Genomic DNA, 26,289 nt, shown 5'->3' with positions numbered 1-26,289 from the left:
GATTCTTTTGCTGTAACTGACTTTGCTAATGACTTTAAAGATATTAAGATGTCCCAGGTTGAGAGTCTTGAATTGGCCTTTTGTTAACGGAAGCCACTCCTCTGCTCGGAGATTTCCGAGGGAAGAGCTCCTCTGTCACACTGACCAGCATCCAGCCTGGAAACCAGTACTGAGCCCGGTATCGATACTCAAGACCTGGAACTACAGGATCTGGTCAGTGCAGAAGAAGAGGAGGAGGGCCCCCTGCTAGTGCAGACCATCTCCTCCCGAGAGAAGGCAGTGTCAGGTATGGGTGGCTCGACACCTCAAAAAGACTTCAGAGCTCACCAGGATCTGTTGAAGAGAGTGACCTCAAACCTAGGGCTGGAAGTGGAGGTACTGAAAGACTCCTCCCACAGCCTGGTCAACACCTTGGCCGCAGTGGCCCTGTTGAGGGTGGCCCTACCCCTCAATGAGGCCAGTATTGGTTCAATCAAAACCTTATGGCAGATGCCTCCCACTTCAAAGGGCAGAGAAGAAGTACTTTGTTCCCACCATGTGGTATGAGTACTTATATTCCCATCCCCCTCCTGGGTCTCTTTGTGGTCTTTGCGGCCAACAAAAGAGACAGGCAGGGGCTGCAAGGTGTGACCCCCCCAAGGCGAAGGATTCAAAGAAACTAGACCTTTTTGGTAGAAAAGTTTATTCTACTTGTGGTTTGCCCCTCCGCATCTCCAGCGAGTAGGCATTGCTCGGGAGGTATGACTCTAACATCTGGGATCCATTTCAAAATTGAAAAACTCGCTGCCCCAGGAGTCCAAACAGAGATTCTCTGCTTTGGTGGAGGAAGGGAAGGCTATAGCCAGGGCTTCCCTGCAAGCTGCCCTTGACATCGTGGATGCAGCTGCCAGAATTATGGCATCAGCAGTAGTCATGTAAAGATGCTCCTGGTGCCAGTCCTCAGGCCTATCTTTGAGGTTCAACAGTCCCTTTTGGACCTTCGGTTCGAGGGAGTTTCCCTCTTCTCAGAGCAGATGGATGCGAAGCTCCATGGTCTGAAAGATTCTAGAGCCACCCTCAAGTTCCTGGACCTCTGTGCCCAGCACCTTCAAGGAAGCACTTCAGACCTCAACGGCCAGTCCAGGTCTTGGCTGTGCCAGGGCCTGTTTAAGAAGGAAAGCAGGGCTATAAGCAGAGACAACCACGCCCACTTGCTTCAACCTTGCTACCGGGCCCTCACAAATATTCGCCAGGCCCCAAGCAGAAATGTTCCCTAGTGCATAATCTTCTCATCAGGTCAAATGGGACAACAACTGGATGGTAGACTTCCTCCTAATTATCTGCAGGACACATCTGAATTTGCCGTCTGAAGTCCTGCTGATTTAACTCCTGTCTATAATCTCTTCAAGAACTGAACATTTTCATAAAAATTGTTTAGTCTCTCTCAACATGTAGACAAAGTGAAATAGTTTCCCCCAACTTTCATAGCTGTCTTCTAAGTGGTGACATCTGAGATTATAGAAGAGGTGACAGCTCTGAATTTCAGAAGTACTTACTTTGGGTATGTCTACACTGCAGTTAGACACCCACAGCTGGCCTGTGCCAGCTGACTCAGTCTAAGGGGCTATTTAACTACCGTGTAGATGCTCAAGCTGCAGCCCGAATTCTGGGACCCTTGCACCTACCAGGGAGCCAGCACAAGCCCAGTCATCTATGTCGCAATTAAACAGCTCTTTAGCCCAAGCCCCAGAAACTTGAGTCTGCTGGCACAGGTCAGCCACAGGTTTTTAATCGCAGTGTAGACATACGTTTTATCAGATAAATGCCATGTGTTCCAATCCCACAGTTTGTGTCTTGTTGTATTGGAGCATTGAAATGGTTGTAAAGAAAAGACAAAAATAATCTGCAGCAAATCTATGGCTCTACTCAGACCAGTCTGAATAGGTATTCTGAGAAAGACAGAAACCCATGTGTATTATATAGGTTTGAGGTTTTACAGTAACCAAGGGTATATGTTTTGGTTTTCATTTTTATTGATGTTGCTATGTTGGGAGCTACAGTAGGTCAGGGTAAGGTCACATGGTCAGATTAAAACTTTCAAAAAATAAGGCCATCGCATTTTTTTTCTGATCACCTACTCATATTACTAAATGTTATGTTACATTTGAATACTTTTTGGTAATCTTAATTATTACTTACAGACCAAATTCAATTTAAAGCAACACTGTTAACTAGTATATTTGTATGAATCTTTTAAAAATCAATTCTAATGGAAACTGTATTTTTGCCTATTGAGAGTATTTCTCTGCAGGACTTACAGCCCATGCAAAAAAATGTTGTGGGGGAGGGGGACAAATGTGACATGCACATGTGAATGTGAGATCACATGCATGGGGTTTTTCTATAGGCTTGTGCTCTTGTCTACTCACCATAGACAAGAATAATTTGCCTAAAAAGGGGAGAGAAGTTTGATGGTGATAAAAAAATATTCTTTCTCTCCCCGTTTGAGTGGTGAAACTGATGCTGTGCTTCTCCCCTTTCAATCCTCCCCATCATCTTCAGTTAGCTTCCGAAGGAGGTTGTAAACAAGTAAGAGGAAGAGGACCCAGCTGTACTCAGTCACTCCCTTTATCCTTACTAGGAAGAGGATGGGAAGGAAAAAGAGCTGCCTGTTCCTAGAACCCCCTCTTGCTTGGAGAAGGAGAATGCAGGAGACCCTTGTACTGTGTAGTGGAGGAACTCGGTCCAGTCCATGTGTGTTTGTGTGGCATAGCAAATGGGAGTATGTGATATGGGGGACATCTTTGAGGGAGCAGAGAAGGCAAATTGATAGTTTTTGTTTTAAGTAAAGCTGCATGAGAAAATGGTGTAAAAACTGGATGATGACAAAGTCTGAGTTGAAGGGAAAAGTCATGCTGAATTTTCCAAGATGTTATCAATGGTTTTTCAGTAGTTCTCATGAAAGGATTCCCTTTAAATGCTAACCCAAGAATGCAGACTTGTTCAGAGAACAAATAAAAGGTTTCATCAGACAAGCTAAGGCCTTTGGAGAACTGTTTTAGCTGTCTGTATAATAAACAGCATCAGAAGGCATTATTATGGATGGCTTTCTGTATTATCTCTATTCTGTAGTTTATAAGGTTTCCAGGATGGCATTAAGACCTGATACAAATCGCACTGAAGCAGAATAGGTTTTGTAAATCAGCCCAGAGATGTCTCTGCTTAGTGGCCAGTGCCATTGGTGGGCAACAAGTAACCATTAAAGGAAGCACAGAACCCAAACAGGTTATAAATACAATGCTAGCATTTTAAAGTTAAATCATTAAAGGAAGCTGATCTAACCAGCCACTGAGAATTACTGTGGAAGGTCACTGCACTTTTCACTGAATGTTGTTAGATGAGAAATTGTCTTTAGGTTTGAATTTGATTGGCTCTGTCAGGAAAAGATAGAATATCAGTCCATTGCTGTTACTAGTATTTGATATTTTGACATGTTCATCCATGTAAATAACCATATTTTCTTATCACTCTTGTAACCTTGATGCTTCGACCAGGAGAAGCCAGTTTATTAGTCTTCCAAGTTCTTAAAGAAGCTGTAGTAAATACTTGTAAACAATGTCTTTTCCCACGGTTGGTGGAAGGTAGACTCTCAACCTTGAAACACAATATTTAATCTCTATTATGGCTTGTTCTTGGGGCATTGGAAGTGTATACTGCATTCTGTCGGTGAAACTTTTCAAAAGCCATCCCTCATGGTAGTGCCAGTAATGACAACTGCCACTGTAGCAACTAGGCTTGGTATAAAACCATTACATTTGTTGGGTAGAAATTTTAGATATTTTACTTCTTAGTAGTAGTATTACTATCAATTTTGGAGTAACTGCACCTTTGACCTTCTCCATGGTCTGCTCTGGGAATGCCAGTTCGGGTTTCAGGACTTTAGCCTACATCTCCCTGGACAGGAATCTCTGTCCCTTCTTTCTCCAGAAAGGCTTTTAGGCCACAGTCCCCTGCAGTGCACTTTGATGTCCCCAGCAAGCCAGTTTGACTGTAGACAGCACCTAAACTCTGCTCTCTCTCCGAGGGCTGTGAACAGTGTATGGCACACAGCTCGTTTTCAGCAGAGTACATCTATTGAGGACATAAAGCATATAGAAAATAAAGAAATAAACATAAAAGGACTTACCCTGTCACTAAACATACCAGAAATTGCCCAAGGCCTTGGCAAGTTAAAAAGCTTCCAACCCTTCTGGCAAGGGCTTGGCTCCCCCCTTGGGCAAAAGTTCATGTCAGTTGGAAAGAATGCTCTGAGTCTTTTTAAACTCAACTGTTCTATGCCAAGTTCTTCTTTTGTACCTTTGCCTTTCCTCTGGGACTGCCCTAACCCCAATATATGAAAACCGCTCTAGAGGGAAGTACTTCTCTGGAGCTGCTTACAAACTCAGGCACTTGAGTAATCTCTCCCCACTATTACTTCCTGGGGGAGCTGTGCTACCTCCCACCTTGGATTTGCCTACAATCCCTGACCCACAGTGATACATACAACATTCATAAATGTAATACGTGATCCCCAAATACACTGAATATGGCTGCAATACTTATCGTAATTACTGCTTCTACAGAATGTTGTAATTTCTTTCCTGCAGGTATTATAGTTCAGTTATTAACAGGCAAATATTTATTTTATTTGACTTACAGAAAAATGGCTACTGTAACAAAGATTGAGCATTTTTTGCAAAGCTAATTAAAATCACCCTTTTTATTTTAAGTATTTAATATTTCCGTTCACAGTGTCTGAGCAACACACCTCCACTAACAGAATACTTCCTAAATGACAAATATCAGGACGAGCTAAATTTTGACAATCCTTTAGGAATGCGAGGTGAAATAGCAAAAGCTTATGCAGAGCTCATCAAGCAAATATGGTCAGGAAAATACAGCTACGTCACACCAAGAGCATTTAAGGTTGGTATTACTTAAATTATAATTTGAGTTTGAATGTATACAGTGAATTTGTTTTCGCAGCTGAAGTATATGAAATGTATAAAACATATAACAAATAATTAGGGCTGTCAATCACAGTTAACTCACACTGTTAACTCAAAAAAATTAATCATGATTAAAAAAATTAATTGCGATTAATCACAGTTTTAATTGCACTGTTAAACTATAGAATACCAGTTGAAATTTATTAAATATTTTAGATGTTTGTTCTACATTTTCATATGTATTGTATTCAGTGTTGTAATTGAAATCAGTGTATATTATTTTTATTACAAATCTTTGCACTGTAAAAACGATAAAAAATAGTATGTTTCAGTTCACCTCATACAAGTATTGTAGTGCAGTCTTTTTGTCGTGAAAGTGCAACTTATAAATGTAGATTTTTTTTTTTTGTTACATAACTACACTCAAAAACAAAACTCCAGAGGACATGCTTCCATGCTGATGATGCTCATTTAAAAAAAAATGTGTTAAATAAATTTGTGACTGAAATCTTTGTGGGATAATTATATGTCCCCTGCTTTGTTTTACCCGCATTCTGCCATATATTTTATGTTATAGCAGTCTCAGATGATGACCCAGCACATGTTCATTTTAAGAATACTTTCACTGCAAATTTGACCATATACAAAGAATGTGAGATTTCTAAAGATAGCTACAGGTCTCAACCCAAGGTCTAAGAATCTGAAGTGCCTTCCAAAATCTGAGAGGGACAGGGTGTGGAGCAGGCTTTCAGAAGTCTTAAAAGAGCAACATTCTTTTAAGTTCCGATGCAGAAATTACAGAGCCCAAACCACCAAAAAAGAAAATCAACCTTCTGCTGGTGGCATCTGACTCAGATAATAAAAATGAACCTGCATCAGGCCACACTGCTTTGGCTAGTTATTGAGCAGAACCCATCATCAGCATGGATGCATGTCCTCTAGAATGGTGGTTGAAGAATGAAGGGACATATGAATCTTTAGCTGATCTGGCACATAAATATCCTGTGACGCAGGCTAGAACAGTGCCATGCGAATGCCTGTTCTCACTTTAAGGTGACATCATAAACAAGTAGTGGCAAGCCTTATTTCCTGCACATGTAAACAAACTTGTTTGTCTGAGCAATTGACTGAACAAGAAATAGGACTGAATGGACTTGCAGGCTCTAAAATTTTACATTTTGTTTTTGAATGCATGTTTTTTTTGTAGATAATTCTACATTTGTAAGTTCAATTTTCACGATAAAGAGATTGCATGACAGTACTTGTATTAAGTCAGGGGTGGACAAACTTTTTGGCCTGAGGGCCACAGCTAGGTAGAGAAATTGCATGCAGGGCCATGAATATAGGGCTAGGGCAGGAGGTTGGGGTGTGGGAGGGGGTGTGGTGTGCAGGAAGGGGCTCAAGGCAAGGGATAGGGGCACAGGAAGGGTGCAGGTTGTACGAGGGGGCTCAGGGCAGGGGGTTGGGGTGCAGAGTGTGGGAGGGGGCTCAGGGCAGGGGGTTGGGGGCTCAGGGCAGGAGGTTGATGTGCAGGAGGGGTGCGGCAGGGGCTCAGGGCAGGGGGTTGGGATGCAGGCTCTGGGCTGGCACTGCTTAACTTGAGCGGCTCTGGGGTGGCAGTGGCGTGCAGCAGGGCTAAGGCAGGCTTGTGGTTCCCCTTTCCCAGCCAGTGGGAGGTGCGTGGGGTGGTGCCTGCAGGCAAGGGCAGCGTGTGGAGCCCTCTGCCCCCTCCTCCTCCCCCAGAGGCCACAGGGACGTGGTGCCAGCCGCTTCTGGGAGTGGCGTCTGCCTTAACCTCGCAGCACCACAGGGGTGGCAATCGCGTGGGCTGGATCCAAAGCCCTGACGGGCCAGATCTGGCCTGCAGGCCGTAGTTTGCCCACCTCTGTATTAGAATTGAAAAATACTGTTTCTTTTATTTCTTTTATTTTTTTACAAAAATAAATATAAAGTAAGCACTGTACACTTTGTATTCTGTGTTGTAATTGAAATCAATATATTTGAAAATGTAGAAAACATCCAAAAATATTTATAAATGGTATTCTATTGACAGCCGTACAAATAATTTTAAAAAATGAGTTTTGAAACAGTGTGCTAGCGGTCCATTCAGTTGACTGCCTCTTAACAATTTAGAGCAACAAGGTGGGTGAGGTAATATCTTTTATTGGACCAACTTCTGTTGGTGAGACAAGCTTTTGAAAATTCTCCCTCTCCCAGATGCCTCTCTTTAAAAAGTCCAATATTATCTGACCTCCCTTGTTTCTCTAATATCCTGGGACCAATGCAGCTACAACAACTCTGTACACATCATAACAATTTTTCAGTCAACTATTTACTTTCTTAAGAAAAATCCCCCCCAAAAAATCTAGTTACTCTTTTTGCCGTGCTTTGTATTCATTATATATTTTAATTCAAAATGTTAGTTCTAGCGTCATTTCTGTAGTGCTACATCTTTCCCTTGACTGATTTTCGGGCTGTTTCATCTTGACTTTAACATGCTCTCAAGATGTTTTTTCTATAGTTTAGTCAGAAGTTTATGTAATTTTTCTGGGCTCTTTTACAAGAATAAGACTTTTTTTCTTTATGCTTATTTGAATAATTTAGAAACATAAGACGATTTACGAAATATTTCCTGTATTATGCTTCCCTTTAAAAAGTAATGTGGACTGTTCATAGTATTTTAAATAGGACACCACTGATTCATTTTACTGTGCTATAATTTCCTCTTTCTTTAATTTGATACTGTATTTTTATATCCCAGATCTTTGTTAGCTTTTGGTTATTGTTAATAAGCATACTAATGTTTTTAGTTGTTGTTAATCCTCATTGTCTTCTGGTCACTTACTTCTCTACCATATATTTTTTTGCTTCCATGTTATTTTCCTTTCATTAATATTTTTACCTTATAAGTCTCTTCTTACAGTGTTTTGTCTCTTGCATATGTCTGTCAGTTATAGTCTTTTTTTTTCTATTGTTTACATTTGTGGGGGATTGCGAGAGGTTTTTTTTTTCTTTTCATGTTTACTGCACTAGATTAACCCCCCACTGGTGATAGCTGTCCTCAGCAGTAGGAGGGCATTGCACCGTGGGGCTGTTTCACCACCCAGAAAGCAAATAATGTTTACCCAGCGAGGGCAGCATTAAACTGTGGCCAGAGCTCCATTAGTGCCCTGCCTGTAGAGGCTGAGGGGAGGAGGTGCTGAATCCTTGCATCATTTCTACTTCTGTCTTCCATCATGGACATGCCCCTTTGCCGGCCATACCACCACTTCCCTACTCTTGGGGTGGCACTCTGGCTCCAGGCTCCCTCGTTAGCAGTGATTGATCTGCCATTGTTTGCCAGCCCCAAATCATTTCTGAAAAAAATATCCTCCTTGACCCTTCTTCGTCATTCAACTGGTTTGACGAGCTTTAGCCTGCTTCTCTTGTACTAACATAGCAGCCTGTACGCCTATTTTTTCATTATAGTGTTTACCACTATGGCACTTTCCATATAGTATCTGAATGTCTCACAAACATTTAAGAATTTATCCTTACAATGCTCCCCTTTACAAATGGGGACACTGAGTTACAGAGAGGTGTTAAGTGACTAGTCAAAGGAGTAATCTGTAGTATAGTTGGGAATAGAACCCAGACCTCCTGCGTACCAGTGCAGTGTTTTTTAACCACAAAAACATCCTTCCTCTCCAAGAGCTCCTCCCATAGCTCCATGCAAGCATGTTCAGCTATGTAATATTCCTTGCTATGGCCCCTGAGTGGCAGCCATTCTTGAAAACACAAGGTACCAGATGCAATCATTGATTTCTAAGCATTGTTACGTGCTGGTAGCCCCTGGCTATTTATTAGTTTACACAAAATCAAACATTAAATTTCCCAAACTGAAAATTTTCATATATGCTCTCTAGACACAAGTGGGACGATTTGCACCTCAGTTTTCTGGATATCAGCAACAAGACTGTCAAGAACTTCTAGCTTTTCTTTTAGATGGTTTACATGAAGATTTGAATCGGATTAGGAAAAAGCCTTATATTCAATTAAAGGATGCAGATGGAAGGCCAGACAAGGTAATGTTCTTAGTATTGGTTTTCTTTGTGTTTTAGTTCATTACTTAATGCTACAGTATGTTGTAAGATATTGTTGCCCCTTTGTCAAGCATTAACATTTTGGGGGGCTGCTTAGTGGCAGAATTTAGTGGAAGAGAATTTAATGGATACAAAGACTCAAGATATTTTCTAGTCTCATTTATTTACATGTACACAATTCCTGATTACTTTGAAAAGAGATAGCAAAAAGAGCATCAAGGCTATACAGAGATAATTCCACTTGCAGAGACTCCATCCAACACACCAAGAAAAGCAGGTGCATTTTGGCCCCCTGGTCTTGCAGTCTCTTTCTTTCAGCATACTTGTCAGTTCCTGTTTCCTGCCTCTCTCATCTATACTCCTAATTGGGGAAACTCCACAGCCCTAAGTTGCTTGTCTGTAGAGCATCATTATACACACTAACCCTGGGCTACTTCAGATGGGGATTTTTGTCTTCAACTTCCTTTTTGTCCAGTTACTCAGCCAAATAGATCAAACATCCATTGGAGCGGATTTCTGAGTCTCTATCCTAACAAGTGTTTAACTCTCACAATCCCCTTAACAAGTGAGGTGTCATTGCTGTAGTCAGCCCGTGTGCAGTCCTTGGGGTCAGACTTTTTTTTTTGTACATTTAATCCATGTAATGGATAGTCTCATATTAACGACTTGTATCAGTAATACATAACATGCATTTCATTAGTGTGGTTTTTTTGCTATAACCCAAGTTCTATTTTAATTGTAGGTGGTTGCTGAGGAAGCCTGGGAGAACCATTTAAAAAGAAATGATTCCATCATTGTAGATATATTTCATGGTCTTTTTAAATCCACCCTTGTTTGCCCTGAATGTGCAAAGATTTCTGTAACCTTTGATCCCTTTTGTTACTTGACACTTCCATTACCCATGAAAAAAGAACGCACTTTGGAAGTTTATTTAGTTAGAATGGATCCACTTACTAAACCTATGCAGGTAAGAAATATTTTGTTTACGTAAAACGTCTGTGGTGTTAAAATCTTTTTTTCTGTTCATGTTTTTAACACTTGACAGAACAGGCAGTAAATCTGACAAATTAAATTTGTCAGGATGGTACGGTTTTTTGACTTTCATCTCTGTTACTTATTAATGAGGAAACTTTGTAAAAGACACATTTTACTATAACTCTACTGAATTTCAAGGAAGATATTGATCATTTATTTTACTACTATATTAATTTCCCCTAACCTTTTAAATCCAGGCTGTGTTCTTTATTATTATTATTTATTATTAGTTTGTTTCAAATATTGTCAAAATAATCTACTTGCTATGCAAACATAAAGAAATGCACAGTCCCTGCCCCAAGTCTAAAATGATGACAAACATCAAAAGTTCGGTGGAGTACAATGCACTAGTAAAGTGAGTTCTTGATACAGATTTTTATTTTTTATTAAATATGTAAACTATGCCCAGTTGCCCTCAACTTTCCATTATTAGTCAGCAAATATTCTGTAGTCATCAAAGGATCTTCAGAAAATATTTGAATGTGGAAAGGGTGGTCTTGTGGGCCAATTCAAGAGGGAATTAGATGCGAAAGGAGTGACTTGGAACAGAGCCCATAGACTATTGTGGGAGAAGCAGACATTGAGATTCACAGACTGTAGTTGGTGGAAGAGATTGTAGGAGATATGTAAGGGTGGTTAAATAGGAAGGGGCTGAGTTGTGAAAGCCCTTGAATACTTGAACCTGGTGTAGTAGAGGTGGGGGAACAGTGGAAGATGGGAGAGAAGAGTGACAATGCCAGAACCGAGTTACTTTAGCAGCAATATTTTTTGGACTGAAGAGGGCAATGTGCATGTTAAGGAGGCCAGAAAGGAGGCAGGTACAGTAAGTGAGGTGGGAGACAAGAACCCGATGAGTTATGGCTGCAGGAGCAGAAAGGAGTTTGGCTTGTGGAGGGGGAAAAGTCAAGGTTTGGACAAAATCTGGTTGGATGGGTCAAGGGAAAGAGGAGTCGAAGATAGCAGTTACACAACTGAGTAATAGATAAGATAGTAAAAAGAAAAGGAGTACTTGTGACACCTTAGAGACTAACAAATTTATTTGAGCATAAGCTTTCGTGAGATGCAGCCGATGAAGTGAGCTATAGCTCATGAAAGCTTATGCTCAAGCTCACTTCATCGGCTGCATCTCACGAAAGCTTATGCTCAAATAAATTTGTTAGTCTCCAAGGTGCCACAAGTACTCCTTTTCTTTTTGCGAATACAGACTAACACAGCTGCTACTCTGAAACCAGAGAAGATAGTAACATTAGTAGTAAATGGAGAATAGTGTAGCAGAGAGGGAGGAAAAAAGCAGGAGTTGAGTTTAGGTGCATTGCGTTTAAGGTAATAGTGTGACTTTCAGGAGAAGTTGAAGAGACAGGTTGAGCCCTCATGGTTGGATATGAAATTTTTTTTCATTTGGAAATTAACTCATGAGATAATTGTCTGTTTCTAGTTACTCTTGTGTCTCTTTGATGCACATAAGTGCTAAGAAATGTCCGTCTGAAATCTTCTTGGGACAAACTATGCATGCACAGACAGACATGTTTCTGGACACAATCCTGAAGAGCTTAATATTAAATCTTTGTTTTGGTCATCTGATCGGTGTTCTGCATCTCCATGCAGGAGCCCAAAGTTCAATCACTTCCCCAGGGTGAAAGTGCTGCAAAATAATGTCTGTCATCACACAAAACAGCAATCCATTTGGCAAGTTAAAAAGTTGCATTTTTAGTCTTTGAAAAAGCACTGGCAAGCCTACAGTGAGAAAGATTGCCAAGAATTAAAAATAATCATCTTCGGAGTTCTTACCATAGTTAAAGAAAAATTTCACCTGCTTGTTGTTCCTACCAGTTTTTTCTGAAACCTTGAGTAGTATCTAGAACATCTAACTTCAGTGTTGTTATAATAGTTGTTAACACCGTGTGACCATGCTTGGATTGACTTGACTTCTTTTTCCTTTGTACTTAATGGAATTTAAAAAAAAAAAAAAAATCTAGGGGGAGGATTGCTGCATATCTCCATGAAAGTTTCATCTGGCCCTCTCAGGAGGATACAAGGGACACCCTTGTGTGCATAAACAACATTGCTCTGCATGTCCCCTCAACCTTATCCTACCAGGATATGAAAAGCAGATAACACTATTTCTGTTCATTGCACTGCTACCGTTTCTCGTACAAGTAAAACAATGAAAAATAGATACCTGTGTCCTATTAACTTAAGAGTTGGGCTGGGCGCCTCTTTACATTTAAACACTGTAAGGAAAAACGCATGCACGCACTTACACAAGATTCCTTCCCCTTCATCGGGCTCATCCATGCATAACTGTTGGGACTGTCTAGGCTGTGGTGGAGTCTTGACAGGTCCTGGCTTGTGGCATAGCTGGATACCCTCACCCCCACACTGGGTTCCCCTCCTCGTGCCCAGAGCAGGGGTCTCTGTCCAGGCTTCTCCTAGGTGTCCACAGTGTCTGTGGGTGCTGGTGGGCATCTCATGCAGCATTTTATAAAAGCATCAGGTCTGTGGCTCATCACCAGATTGATTGCTAGCCTCCTTGGCCTTGTATGCCTGTCACAGTTCCTTTGCTTTCATGCAGCACTGTTACTGATCCCTTTTGTACCCCTTCTCCTGCATCCCCTGTGCAATCTGCTCGTAGATGTCCACGTTCGTATGATTGGTCTGTAGTTGTGCCTGCACAGCTTCTTCTACCCACGGGCACAGGAGATCCAATATCTCCTGTCTCTCTAGGCAGGAGCATGTCTAGTACATGGAGCTGATGTGGTCGGTTAGACAGCTGCACACAAGGGAGAGCTGCTAGGTGTGCTTGCCATGGTGGGCAATCAGGAAAAGGCATTTCAGAAATACACAGGAGACTCCAGGGCAGTGGAATTCACAATTGTGACTAGAACAGTCAGTGTTGCAGAGAACAGCATTGTTGGAACAGCTGCTGGAGAACGGTTAGAGTTGACATAGGTCATGCAGTGTCTGCACTTACACTGCATTGACCTTAGTAGGTCGACTAAACGTTAATGAAGTCCCTACCCTCTGTTTGCCAGAAGATGGGAATAGGCAACAAGGGATGGATCACTTGATGATTACCTGTTCTGTTCATTCCCTCTGGGGCACCTGGCACTGGCCACTGTTGGAAGACAGGCTACAGGGCTAGATGGAACTTGGGTCTGAGCCAATATGGTCGTTCTTTTGACTATGGCCCAAAGTCATTTGGGGAGGTGGTTTAACTGTGTCACCATAATGGGTTGCTTATGTTTTCCAGAGACAAATTTGAGTGTAGACTTACGCATAAATAGGTCAAGGCAAAGCGGATTACTTTGACCTAACTTTGCCCTGGTCTACACTAGGACTTTAGGTCGAATTTAGCAGCATTAAATTGATGTAAACCTGCACTCGTCCATACGATGAAGCCCTTTATTTCGACTTAAAGGGCTCTTAAAATCGATTTCCTTACTCCACCCCTGACAAGTGGATTAGCGCTTAAATCGGCCTTGCCGGCTTGAATTTGGGGTACTGTGGACACAATTAGACGGTATTGGCCTCCGGGAGCTATCCCAGAGTGCTCCATTGTGACCGCTCTGGACAGCACTCTCAACTCAGATGCACTGGCCAGGTAGACAGGAAAAGAACCACGAACTTTTAAATCTCATTTCCTGTTTGGCCAGCGTGGCAAGCTGCAGGTGACCATGCAGAGCTCATCAGCACAGGTGACCATGATGGAGTCCCAGAATCGCAAAAGAGCTCCAGCATGGACCGAATGGGAGGTACGGGATCTGATCGCTGTTTGGGGAAAGGAATCCGTGCTATCAGAACTCCGTTCCAGTTTTCAAAATGCCAAAACCTTTTGTCAAAATCTCCCAGGGCATGAAGGACAGAGGCCATAACAGGGACCCGAAGCAGTGCCGCGTGAAACTGAAGGAGCTGAGGCAAGCCTACCAGAAAACCAGAGAGGCGAACGGCCGCTCCGGGTCAGAGCCCCAAACATGCCGCTTCTATGATGAGCTGCATGCCATTTTAGGGGGTTCAGCCACCACTACCCCAGCCGTGTTGTTTGACTCCTTCAATGGAGATGGAGGCAATACGGAAGCAGGTTTTGGGGACGAAGATGATGATGATGAGGTTGTAGATAGCTCACAGCAAGCAAGCGGAGAAACCGGTTTTCCCGACAGCCAGGAACTGTTTCGCACCCTGGACCTGGAGCCAGTACCCCCCGAACCCACCCAGGGCTGCCTCCTGGACCCAGCAGGCGGAGAAGGGACCTCTGGTGAGTGTACCTTTTAAAATACTATACATAGTTTAAAAGCAAGCATGTGAAAGGATTACTTTCCCTTGCATTCGTGGTTCTCCTAGATGTACTCCTAAAGCCTTTGCAAAAGGTTTCTGGGGAGGGCAGCCTTATTGCGTCCTTCATGGTAGGACACTTTACCACTCCAGGCCAGTAACACGTACTCGGGAATCATTGTACAACAAAGCATTGCAGTGTATGTTTGCTGGCATTCAAACAACATCCGTTCTTTATCTCTCTGTGTTATCCTCAGGAAAGTGAGGTATAATTCATGGTCACCTGGTTGAAATAGAGTGCTTTTCTTCAGGGGACACTCAGAGGAGCCCATTCCTGCTGGGCTGTTTGCCTGTGGCTAAACAGAAATGTTCCCCGCAGTTAGCCACAGGGAGGGGGGAAGGTTGAGGGGGTAGCCACGCGGTGGGGGGAGGCAAAATGCGACCTTGTAACGAAAGCACATGTGCTATGTATGTAATGTTAACAGCAAGGTTTACCCTGAAAGAGTGTAGCCACTGTTTTATAAAATGTCTTTTTAAATACCGCTGTCCCTTTTTTTTTTTCTCCACCAGCTGCATGTGTTTCAATGATCACAGGATCTTCTCCTTCCCAGAGGCTAGTGAAGCTTAGAAAGAAGAAAAAACGCACTCGCGATGAAATGTTCTCCGAGCTCATGCTGTCCTCCCACACTGACAGAGCACAGACGAATGCGTGGAGGCAAATAATGTCAGAGTGCAGGAAAGCACAAAATGACCGGGAGGAGAGGTGGCAGGCTGAAGAGAGGGCTGAAGCTCAAATGTGGCGGCAGCGTGATCAGAGGAGGCAGGATTCAATGCTGAGGCTGCTGGAGGACCAAACCAGTATGCTCCAGTGCATGGTTGAGCTGCAGCAAAGGCAGCTGGAGCACAGACTGCCACTACAGCCCCTGTGTAACCAACCGCCCTCCTCCCCAAGTTCCATAGCCTCCACACCCAGACGCCCAAGAACGCAGTGGGGGGGCCTCCGGCCAACCAGCTACTCCACCACAGAGGATTGCCCAAAAAAAAGAAGGCTGTCATTCAATAAATTTTAAAGTTGTAAACTTTTAAAGTGCTGTGTGGCATTTTCCTTCCCTCCTCCACCATCCTTCATGGGCTACTTTGGTAGTCATCCTCCTATTTGTGTGATGAATGAATAAAGAATGCATGAATGTGAAGCAACAATGACTTTATTGCCTCTGCAAGCGGTGATTGAAGGGAGGAGGGGCGGGCGGTTAGCTTACAGGAAGTAGAGTGAACCAAGGGGCGGGGGGTTTCATCAAGGAGAAACAAACAGAACTTTCACACCATAGCCTGGCCAGTCATGAAACTGGTTTTCAAAGCTTCTCTGATGCGTACCGCTCCCTCCTGTGCTCTTCTAACCACCCTGGTGTCTGGCTGCGCGTAACCAGCAGCCAGGCGATTTGCCTCAACCTCCCACCCCGCCATAAACGTCTCCCCCTTACTCTCACAGATATTGTGGAGCACACAGCAAGCAGTAATAACAGTGGGAATATTGGTTTCGCTGAGGTCTAAGCGAGTCAGTAAACTGCGCCAGCGCACCTTTAAACGTCCAAATGCACATTCTACCACCATTCTGCACTTGCTCAGCCTGTAGTTGAACAGCTCCTGACTACTGTCCAGGCTGCCTGTGTACGGCTTCATGAGCCATGGCATTAAGGGGTAGGCTGGGTCCCCAAGGATACATATAGGCATTTCAACATCCCCAACAGTTATTTTCTGGTCTGGGAATAAAGTCTCTTCCTGCAGCTTTTGAAACAGACCAGAGTTCCTGAAGATGCAAGCATCATGTACCTTTCCCGGCCATCCCACGTTGATGTTGGTGAAACGTCCCTTGTGATCCACCAGAGCTTGCAGGACTATCGAAAAGTACCCCTTGCGGTTTATGTACTCGGCGGCTTGGTGCTCTGGTGCCAAGATAGGGATATGGGTTCTGTCTATGGCCCCACCACAGTTAGGGAATCCCATTGCAGCAAAGCCATCCACTATGACCTGCACATTTCCCAGGGTCATTACCCTTGATATCAGCAGATCTTTGATTGCGTGGGCTACTTGCATCACAGCAGCCCCCACAGTAGATTTGCCCACTCCAAATTGATTCCCAACTGACTGGTAGCTGTCTGGCGTTGCAAGCTTCCACAGGGCTATCGCCACTCGCTTCTCAACTGTGAGGGCTGCTCTCATCTTGGTATTCATGCGCCTCAGGGCAGGGGAAAGCAAGTCACAAAGTTCCATGAAAGTGCCCTTACGCATGCGAAAGTTTCACAGCCACTGGGAATCATCCCAGACCCGCAACACTATGCGGTCCCACCAGTCTGTGCTTGTTTCCTGAGCCCAGAATCGGTGTTCCACAGCATGAACCTGCCCCATTAGCACCATGATGCATGCATTGGCAAGGCCCATGCTTTCAGAGAAATCTGTGTCCATGTCCTGATCACTCACGTGACCGCGCTGACATCGCCTCCTCGCTCAGTATCGCTTTGCCAGGTTCTGGTGCTGCATATGCTGCTGGATAATGCGTGTGGTGTTTAATGTGCTCCTAATTGCCAAAGTGAGCTTAGCGGCCTCCATGCTTGCCTTGGTATGGCGTCCGCACAGAAAAAAGGTGCGGAACGATTGTCTGCCGTTGCTCTGACGGAGGGAGGGGCGACTGACGACACGGCTTACAGGGTTGGCTTCAGGGAGCTAAAATCAGCAAAGGGGGTGGCTTTACATCAAGAAGTATTTCAGGCAGGACTTCACGGAGGGTTCCAATAAGAAATGGTGCACCTAAGTTATTGTTCTTATTGGAACAAGGAGGTTAGCCTGGCCTCTGATTGATACATGGCTAGATTTACCTTGCTGCACCTTCTCTGTGAGTGACTGCAGTGTGACCTAGAGGAATGAGTCCCCTAGACAGGGGAGGAGGCAAATGAGTACAAAATAAATCTGGTCTATTTCTTGTTTTGATCCACTCCATCTATCTTTTACATCTTTGGCTGGCAGCAGACGGTGCAGAAGGACTGCATGCCATCCACATCTCATGGCTGCTCAGCAGAAGATGGTACAGTACGACTGCTAGCCATCCTCATCTCTTGCCTGCCTGGCAGAAGATGGTACAGTACGACTGTAGCAATCCGTATCGCCTGCCTGCTCACCATAAGACGGTTCAATAGGACTGACTGCAGGGCTAAAGAGAATGACCTGGTCAAGTCACTCCAAATTTAGTCCCTGCGCCCATGTCTGTCCAGGCGCTCCCAGCCAGCGTGGCCAGGAGCATCTCGGACATGACGATGACGGCTACCGGTCGTACTGTACCGTCTGCTGCCACAAGGCAAGGGGTTGCTGCTACTGTGTAGCAAAGCCGTACCGCGTCTGCCAGCACCCAGGAGACATACGGTGACGGTTACCTGAGCGGGCTCCATGCTTGCCGTGGTATGTCGTCTGCACAGGTAACTCAGGAAAAAAGGCACAAAACGATTGTCTGCCCTTGCTTTCACGGAGGGAGGGAGGGAGGGAGGGAGGGAACGGGGGCCTGACGATATGTACCCAGAACCACCCGCGACAATGTTTTAGCCTCATCAGGCATTGGGATCTCAACCCAGAATTCCAATGGGCAGCGGAGACTGCGGGAACTGTGGGATAGCTACCCACAGTGCAACGCTCCGGAAGTTGACTCTAGCCTCGGTACTGTGGAAGCGCTCCGCCGAGTGAATGCACTTAATGCACTTAGAGCATTTTCTGTGGGGACACACACACTCGAATATATAAAACCGATTTCTAAAAAACCGACTTCTATAAATTCGACCTTATTCCGTAGTGTAGACATACCCTTTGTAGTATAGACCAGGCCTAAGTCGCTTTTGAAAATGGGGTATCGGTGTTTTTGAAAATTATTACCCTGTGTCTAAATACATTTCACTGTTGGTTTTTTGTATGGGAAAGAAGTGGCCTCACATGAAATAGCACATTGTAGAGTATTATATGTACTACTAGTGTGCTCACTTTTAGACTAATAAAACTGTAGATGTCCAAAATGTATTTGCAGTAACAAATAAACGTAATGAGTAAATCTGTTACATGGTAGGTTATAAATTCCGTATATAATGAGAATCTAAATAAGAATGTAAAGACACACACTAAGACTGTACACAAATTGTGGACGTATGACAACTTTTCTCAAGCGGCTTCAGTCCTTTAAGAGTGAAAAATTATCACATTTTGTTTTTTAGTACAAAGTAGTAGTTCCGAAAATTGGAAATATACTGGACCTTTGCACAGCACTGTCAACTTTGTCTGGTGTTGCTGCAGATAAGGTAAGACGTTGCTGAGGTAATCATTTATACATAGCCCAATGTTAAATATTTTCAGTGTTTTTAAACCAATTTAAGAGTGACTTAATTTTTTATTTCCTTTTAGATGATAGTGACTGATATATACAATCATAGGTTCCACAGAATATTTGCTATGGATGAAAATTTGAGTAGTATTATGGAACGCGATGACATCTATGTGTAAGTTCAAATAGTCTCTTTTTATTGTCAGGAAATACCTCCATACTGAGTAGGGCTGTCGATTTAATACCAGCTAACTCATGTGATTAACTAAAAAAAATTAATCATGATTAAAAAAATGTATTGCGATTAATCCCAGTTTTAATCGCACTGTTAAACCATAAATACCAATTGAAATTTATTAAATATTTTGGATGTTTTTCTACGTTTTCAAATATATTGATTTCAGTTACAACACAATATGAAGTGTACAGTACTCACCTTATATTATTTTTGATTAAAAATATTTGCACTGTACAAATGATAAAGAAAAGAAATAGTATTTCTGTAGCGATTGTAGTGCAATTTCTTTATTTTGAAAGTGCAATTTACAAATATAGATATTTTTTGTTACAGAACTGCACTCCAAAACAGAACAATGTAAAACTTTAGAGCCTACAAGTCACTCAGTTCTACTTATTCAGCCAATCGCTAAGCCAAACAAGTTTGTTTACATTTACAGGAGATAATGCTGCCCGCTTCGTATTTACAATGTCAATTGAAAGTGAGAACAGGCGTTCGCGTGGTGATTTTGTAGTCCGCTTTGTAAGGTATTACGTACCAGGTATGCTAAGCATTCATATGCCCCTTCATGCTTCGGCCACCATTCCAGAGTCCATGCTTCCATGCTGATGATGCTCATTAAAAAAAAGTGTTAATTAAATTTGTGACTGAACTTGGGGAAGAACTGTATGTCTCCTACTCTTTTATCTGCATTCTGCCATATATTTCATGTTGTAGCAGTCTCGGATGATGACCCAGTACGTGTTGTTCGTTTTAAGAACACCTTCGCCGTAGATGTGACAAAACGCAAAGAAGGTACCAATATGAGATTTCTAAAGATAGCTACAGCATTTGACCCAAGGTTTAAGAATCTTAAGTGCCTTCCAAAATCTGAGAGGGACAAGGTGTGGAGCATGCTTTCGGAAGAGTTAAGAGCAACAGTCCGATGTGGAAACTACAGAACGTGAACCACCAAAACAGAAATCAGCCTTCTGCTGGTGGCATCTGACTTGTATGATGAAAATTAACATGCGTCGGTCCACACTGCTTTGGATTGTTATCGAGCAAAATCCATCATCAGCATGGACACGTGTTCTGGAATGGTGGCCGAAGCATGAAGGGGCATATGAATGTTGAGCATATCTGCTAAATACCTTGCAATGCTGGCTACAAAATTGCCACCTGAATACCTATTCTCACTTTCAGGAGACATTGTAAACAAGAAGCAGGCAGCATTATCTCCTGCAAATGTAAACAAACTTGTTTCTCTTAGCGATTGGTTGAACAAGAAGTAGGATTGAGTGGACTCATAGGCTCTAACGTTTTCCTTTGTTTTATTTTTGAATGCAGTTATTTTTTCTGTACATAATTTATCTACATTTGTAAGTTCAACTTTTATGATAGAGATTCCACTACAGTATTTGTATTGGGTGAATTGAAAAGTACTATTTCTTTTGTTTTTTACAGTGCAAATGTTTGTAATAAAAATAAATATAAAGTGAGCACTGTACACTTTGTATTCTGTGTTGTAACTGAAATCAGTATATTTGAAAATGTAGAAAACATCCAAAAATATTTAAATAAATGATATTCTATTATTGTTTGATTAATTTTTTTAATCACTTGACAGCCCTAATATTAAGTATAAATTTGTGTGGAGTTGGATTTAGTTACAGCTAAATAAATTAATTGCATAGAAGAAACATGCAATAAACAGAAGTCTTGGTTTTCTGTCAGATTCTTCTAAATGACCTTTGTCTTGCCTGCTTTTCTATTTTTTAAGATTTGAAATCGCTATCAACAGAACAGAGGATACAGAGCAAGTCATAATTCCTGTTTGTTTAAGGGAAAAGTATAGACATACCAGTTACAGCCACCATAGTGGTTCTTCGCTGTTTGGTCAGCCTTTTCTTATAACAGTGCCTAGAAACAATACTGAAGATAAACTGTATAACCTTCTGCTGTTGAGAATGTGGTAAGAATATTACTTGAAAATTTTTTTAAATGTAAGTAACAGTAATAATCAGGTTCTGTGGATGATTGCTTTTTATATGCATTGTTAGGGAACTCTGATTAGACTTTAATGGGCAGTTATATTTGTTTTCTGTAAAATAAGACTATTTTTTACTCAAGTTTTTAATCTCTTGAGAGCCAAACTAGACTTGGTTTTAGTTTGATTTTTTTAATGGCATTTATGTCATCCAAAAATAGTGTCATGTTTGAAGGAGGGTGGTTATATTTGGGAGGGAAGAGGTTTTTTGGTTTGGGGTTTGTTTGTGTGTGGAGGGGGCGTTGTTTAATCATGGCAGTTAGGGCTTGTCTACATGGGAAAGTTTCACCTGTTGTACCAGATTAGTTATACTGGGATAGCTCTCCCCGTGGAGACTCTCATTCTGGAAAAGGAACATCCACACAGGGAGTTATTCCGGTAGCTGGATGAGATAGTATCTTTTATTGAACCAACTTCTGTTGGTGAGAGAGACAAGCTTTTGAGCTCACACAAAACTCTTCTTCAGGTATAATTATATCAGTTTAAATTCACACCTTACCTTATGCTGATATAACTTTCTCTTGTAGACATGTCCTCATAGTACAAGGTGTACAAAATTTTTCTATATCTGACCAGTTATATAGACAGTGTGGTTGGGATACTAAAAAAACAGAAACTAATATAGAGCAAAGGAGATAGCACACAGTTAAAAAAACTCTATAGAAAAAGCAAGAAGAAATGTGCTTCAGAAACAGTTTGTTGCAGCAATTGATATGAGTTCACTTTATTCATTTAATGTAACTGTGAATCATGGCAGGAATACAGTACGTTGTAAGAGCATTTACACTACCTACTGTATTTTCAGTGCTCTTATTACTTTACAAGCAAATATTCATCTTAAACAAAACCCAGTGGTATACAAATGTTCATTATTATTTTCAATTGCTTATTTTAGCCGATATGTGAAAACATGTACTGAAAGTGAAGACACTGAAGGATCCCTACACTGCTGTAAGGACCATGGTATCAATGGTAATGGCCCAAATGGAATACATGAAGAAGGATCCCCAAGTAAGGCTTGAATAGTTACACTTGTTTAATATTTTGAGTTCAGTGTAAGATTCATACTTTAATGCCTTTCTGCCCCAATTACGTAATTCTCCCTTTTTCCTCTTGATTCTAACCACCACCCTCAAAGCCACCACATTAAGTCTGTATCACTGCAGGCAAGCTTAAGCTAAAGGCAGTATTAAAAACGGATGTGAGGAGTGTTCATTGTAGCACTTCCAGTTCTCACTTAGCCAGATTTGACTCCCTGGCTGTCAGGATAATATATTGCTACTAGACCACCAGGCTGGCCCCCCAATTTGTTTTAAAATTGTCATTTTGGAGGCTTAAAAGCCTTGATATTTAAACTTTCTTTTGAGTGGTGTAGCTACTTTAAGCTTCAAATTTACTGAACTCAGCAGGACTGTTATTTTTCTTCTTTTAACTTTTAAGGCAATTTGTTCAAGAGACAGTAATTGCAAGGAACTTAGCAGAATTTGAGTGGCGGTGACCTGTTAGCTAGGAGTTAAACTCTTTAAAATGTGGTATCACGTTTCCTTTTGCTGGTTGGACTCTTAGCATGTTCACAGACATCTGGGTTCAAAAGAGGAAAATATTTTTGTCATAAATCTAGAGAGAGTTTAGTTGAACATTCCAGTGTGTGCTGAAAGCATGAGGAAAATGAAAAGAGGAGTGTGTGAGAACACTGGCTGAAGGGGGAAACATTAAAATGAAATTGAAAATGGTGGTGGTACATACGTAAAGTTGTGTATAGAGTGAGGATGGGTCCTTTCCAATTTGTAAGAAACTGTCTTCAACTATGGTATATGTGGAAGGAGACCATGTGAGGTACTTACCAGAAAATCAAAAAGCCCCAAGTCCTGTAGAGTATAACAAACATCTTACCCTTCAGTCTAGATTTTGCTGGTTTTCCTAATTTCAATAACAATGCAAAACTTTCTAGTAGGAGGAAAAATGCAGCACCTTAAAATGCTGCCTAAATAGAATGCACTGTCAGATTTGTTGAATTACACCCTATTTCGTTAGGTGAAATGGAGACAGATGAACAAGATGATGAATCCAGCCAGGATCAGGAACTTCCCTCAGAGAATGAAAACAGCCAATCAGAAGACTCAGTTGGAGGAGACAATGATTCTGAAAATGGATTGTGTACTGAGGAAACTTGCAAAGGTCAACTACTCATGGGACACAAAAAACGATTGTTTACATTCCAGTTCAACAATTTAGGCAGTACTGACATCAACTATATCAAAGATGATACCAGACATATTAGATTTGATGATAGGCAACTCAGGCTTGATGGTAAGTCATTGGGGGATGGGTTTGGTTAAATTTGATCACAATGTTTTTTGTGTTTCTGGTACCATTTCCTTGAACGGCTCTGCCTTCTGTTGGTAGGCTACTCATGTTTTTTTCCCAGTGCATACATGTATGTACCTATGTGCTTATAGTCTGTCTTCAGGAAAATATATATATCATCTCTTGTTCGAGCCAACGAACATTGTTCAGCTTGACATTGCAAGCTGTTGATTTTTAGAAACACATAACTTTCACACATTTTAATGAAACCAAATTTTTGATTTTCTTAAACTTGTACCAACGGTTATTTTAGTTTATTTTGATTAGTAATCGCTACAAATTAAACATACTTTCAGATAATAAATGTATTTTTGAGGGGAACATGTGTTTTCCTTCTTAGAAAGATCTTTTCTTGCTTTGGATTGGGATCCTGAAATGAAAAAAAGATACTTTGATGATAATGCAGCAGAGGTAAGGCATTTATTTTACACTTCTTTTTCAGCAATTACTAAACTTTTATCATGCAAATATATGATTTAATGCACTATTTATGTGAAGTGTAGATTTCTAGAAATATTTCAAAGAAAGAGTAGAAAGATATAGTACATTTTGTAATAAATTACTTTACCATAAAAGAAACCCCTTATATCTAACAATTTAGGTGATCTGAGGCTTACTAATTTAGAAAAATAAATCTAAAACATGTGAAACTTAATTACATTTGAACACATTTTGAGCAGTTTTCCATATTTAGGAGCTTGTAGGTACTGTTCATAGTAAGACGATATCACTAAAATGAGTTTTATTTCATTTGTTCTCTTAACTCAAGAAATACTTCTCTTTAGGATTTTGAAAAACATGAAAGTGTGGAATATAAACCTCCAAAAAAGCCTTTTGTGAAATTAAAAGATTGCATTGAACTGTTTACAACAAAGGAGAAACTAGGTGCTGAAGATCCATGGTAAGAGCAAAAATGAAACTTGATGTGCTGAACTAGTTCTGTAGACAGTGTGTTTCAAACTGTGGTCCATGGAGCACTTGCTGGTGAGCTGCAGATTGCTCACATGGTACTTGCAGTCCTTATTCCATCTGCTAAACTGCATGAAAACACAACTAAGGATACATTACATATTTTCTTTACTATGTAAGCAATTTCTGTAACTGCTACTGGAATGTTATATGATTGCATATGGGAAGGGAAACAGTCCATGCTATCATGAATAGGAGGGGAGCTGGTCTGCATTATGAAATCATTCGAGAACCACTCCTGTGCAGATTTGTAGTGCAGTGATGAGAATGAGTATGGTTCTAGCTGAGATTGAAAAGTTTATCATATATTAAACTTTTTCTACACAAACGCTTATTGTGTGTTTATGTTTATATATGAAAAGCTTTGGTTCACTTAAAATTTTCCATTAGCGTGAGAGAGTCTACTTGTTCTAGTGATGTCTCTGCAACTGGTAGAATATTTCAGACCAGTTGGACTTTTTAAATGTACCGGCTGCGTATATTAGGTGTAGTATTGTTGAATTTTTTCAAACCAATGTATGTATTATAAACTGCTGTTCTTCTATAAGGGGACATCTGAATATTCTCAGTTGTGAGATTTTTCCCCCAGTACCAATGAGCTTTGGGGATCTTTTAGAAAGCAGTTCCCATTGGAACCTCATGAGAGCCTCTTCACAGCACCAGATGTTCAAGAGGCTCCGCAAGTGGCCACCTCATTTCTTCCTTCCTTTCTTCAGCTAGCTTCACTGTGTAACCAGAGAACCGTTTTTTTTTTTTTTTTTTTTAAAACCTAAAATCTCCTGTTAGCTTGTTGCTGTTATTAGTTTGGATTGTGTTCAGGTATAGTTTCTAGATCATTGTGCAGTTTGAATCCCAGGGAGACTCTGTTCCAGGGCATCCTGTCCAATTCAGAAGACCCAGACTAGAGGGGAAAAAAACCTTTTTAAGCAGTGTATTTGATGCCCCCGCACTTACCTGAAATCAAATATACAAAATTGCTCTTGACCTGCCGCATGTGAGGCCATTTTCCAGTTTGTTGCTCAGCATGTAAGGCCTTTACAGCTCAAACTGAGGAGGACAGGCACTCTCTATTTTAGGACTTTCTCACAGTGGCAGCTTTACACATCAGAACCTGGGATCTGCTCTTTGGTCGGAGCTTGTCCTGGCCCCATGCAGAGACAAGAGTAGATTTTCATTGGATTTGAAGCAGTCCAAAATGGGGGGAAAGAAGCTTTTGGTCCTGTGATCCTCAGTTTTATCTGGTTTAAAGTCGAAAGAAATCTGAATCCAGTTTCATACCTGCTCTGACAACAAGGAGTCAGGGCTGCATTATCTGAATCGAAGTGCTATAGTCTTGATTGATCTGCTAGTGTTTTGTTGGTGCTTCCACATAAACACAAACTGGCCAGCGCTGTCAGGGCAGGTCTTGGGAAGTACGGGTACATGAATCTCCTGGATTAATCATCAGATATCCTTACTCCAAAATGGGATGGTCTTGGTTCACTTAATCTTGCAGCTTAGATCATGGGACACTGACCTCTGCAATGGTTCAGAGTATCTTGTAGCAGTCAAAGAAAAAAACCACATTGAAATGTTACACCTAGAAATGGAAAAGGTTTTCTCTGTGGCAGCAGATTAGTGCCTATCTCTGTGCTGTGCTCTACTTAATGTATTATGGACTGTTTAATATAGCTGAAGTTTCTTTGCCTCTTCATATAATCAAAAGTTATTTGTCTACCATCTCAACATACCACACACTCTCATAGACTCTTCAAACATCCCACCACATGGAGAGCATGTCCTGATGGGAGATGTCAACTCAACGCTTGTCATAGTTAATGACTGTGACCTTTGAAACTTTGGGGAAAGTCCACTTTATTCCATTAGTCACTAACAGCTTTCTGAATCAAAATTATAACTTCAAGAAAGGTGAGAGACTTGCAGGCTTTGATGGCTGATCGTCCCTTTGCCATATTCCAAAGGCACAAAGTTGTCATGAT

At 41.6% G+C, this 26,289-nt stretch overlaps 1 protein-coding gene and 1 long non-coding RNA gene across 11 annotated transcripts in view; one reads left to right on the top strand and one right to left on the bottom strand.

Annotated features, from left to right (window-relative positions):
* Positions 1-26,289, top strand: part of USP15 (ubiquitin specific peptidase 15) — a 136,926-nt gene that overhangs the window by 103,234 nt on the left and 7,403 nt on the right. For 6 of the 10 annotated variants that reach the window (XM_073327929.2, XM_073327928.2, XM_073327937.1 and 3 more), the window contains 10 exons: positions 4,771-4,944; positions 8,873-9,031; positions 9,792-10,016; positions 18,601-18,684; positions 18,788-18,882; positions 20,708-20,899; positions 21,870-21,985; positions 23,009-23,284; positions 23,682-23,752; positions 24,127-24,242. In XM_073327929.2, the coding sequence (XP_073184030.1) occupies positions 4,771-4,944; positions 8,873-9,031; positions 9,792-10,016; positions 18,601-18,684; positions 18,788-18,882; positions 20,708-20,899; positions 21,870-21,985; positions 23,009-23,284; positions 23,682-23,752; positions 24,127-24,242 (1,508 nt within the window). The other 4 variants (XM_073327932.2, XM_073327930.2, XM_073327931.2 and 1 more) reach the window with 4 other exon arrangements.
* The window catches only part of LOC140905168 (uncharacterized), a 36,994-nt gene continuing 32,297 nt past the window's right edge, over positions 21,593-26,289 (bottom strand). The window contains exon 3 of the long non-coding RNA XR_012156774.2: positions 21,593-23,711. This is a non-coding gene — a long non-coding RNA (uncharacterized LOC140905168). The remainder of the gene's footprint in view (positions 23,712-26,289) is intronic.

Source organism: Lepidochelys kempii, chromosome 1 (genome assembly GCF_965140285.1).
Source record: "Lepidochelys kempii isolate rLepKem1 chromosome 1, rLepKem1.hap1, whole genome shotgun sequence".
Classification (NCBI taxonomy): domain Eukaryota; kingdom Metazoa; phylum Chordata; order Testudines; family Cheloniidae; genus Lepidochelys; species Lepidochelys kempii.
Note: the sequence above shows the minus strand (reverse complement) of the source record. Positions and strands in the feature narration are given on the sequence as shown.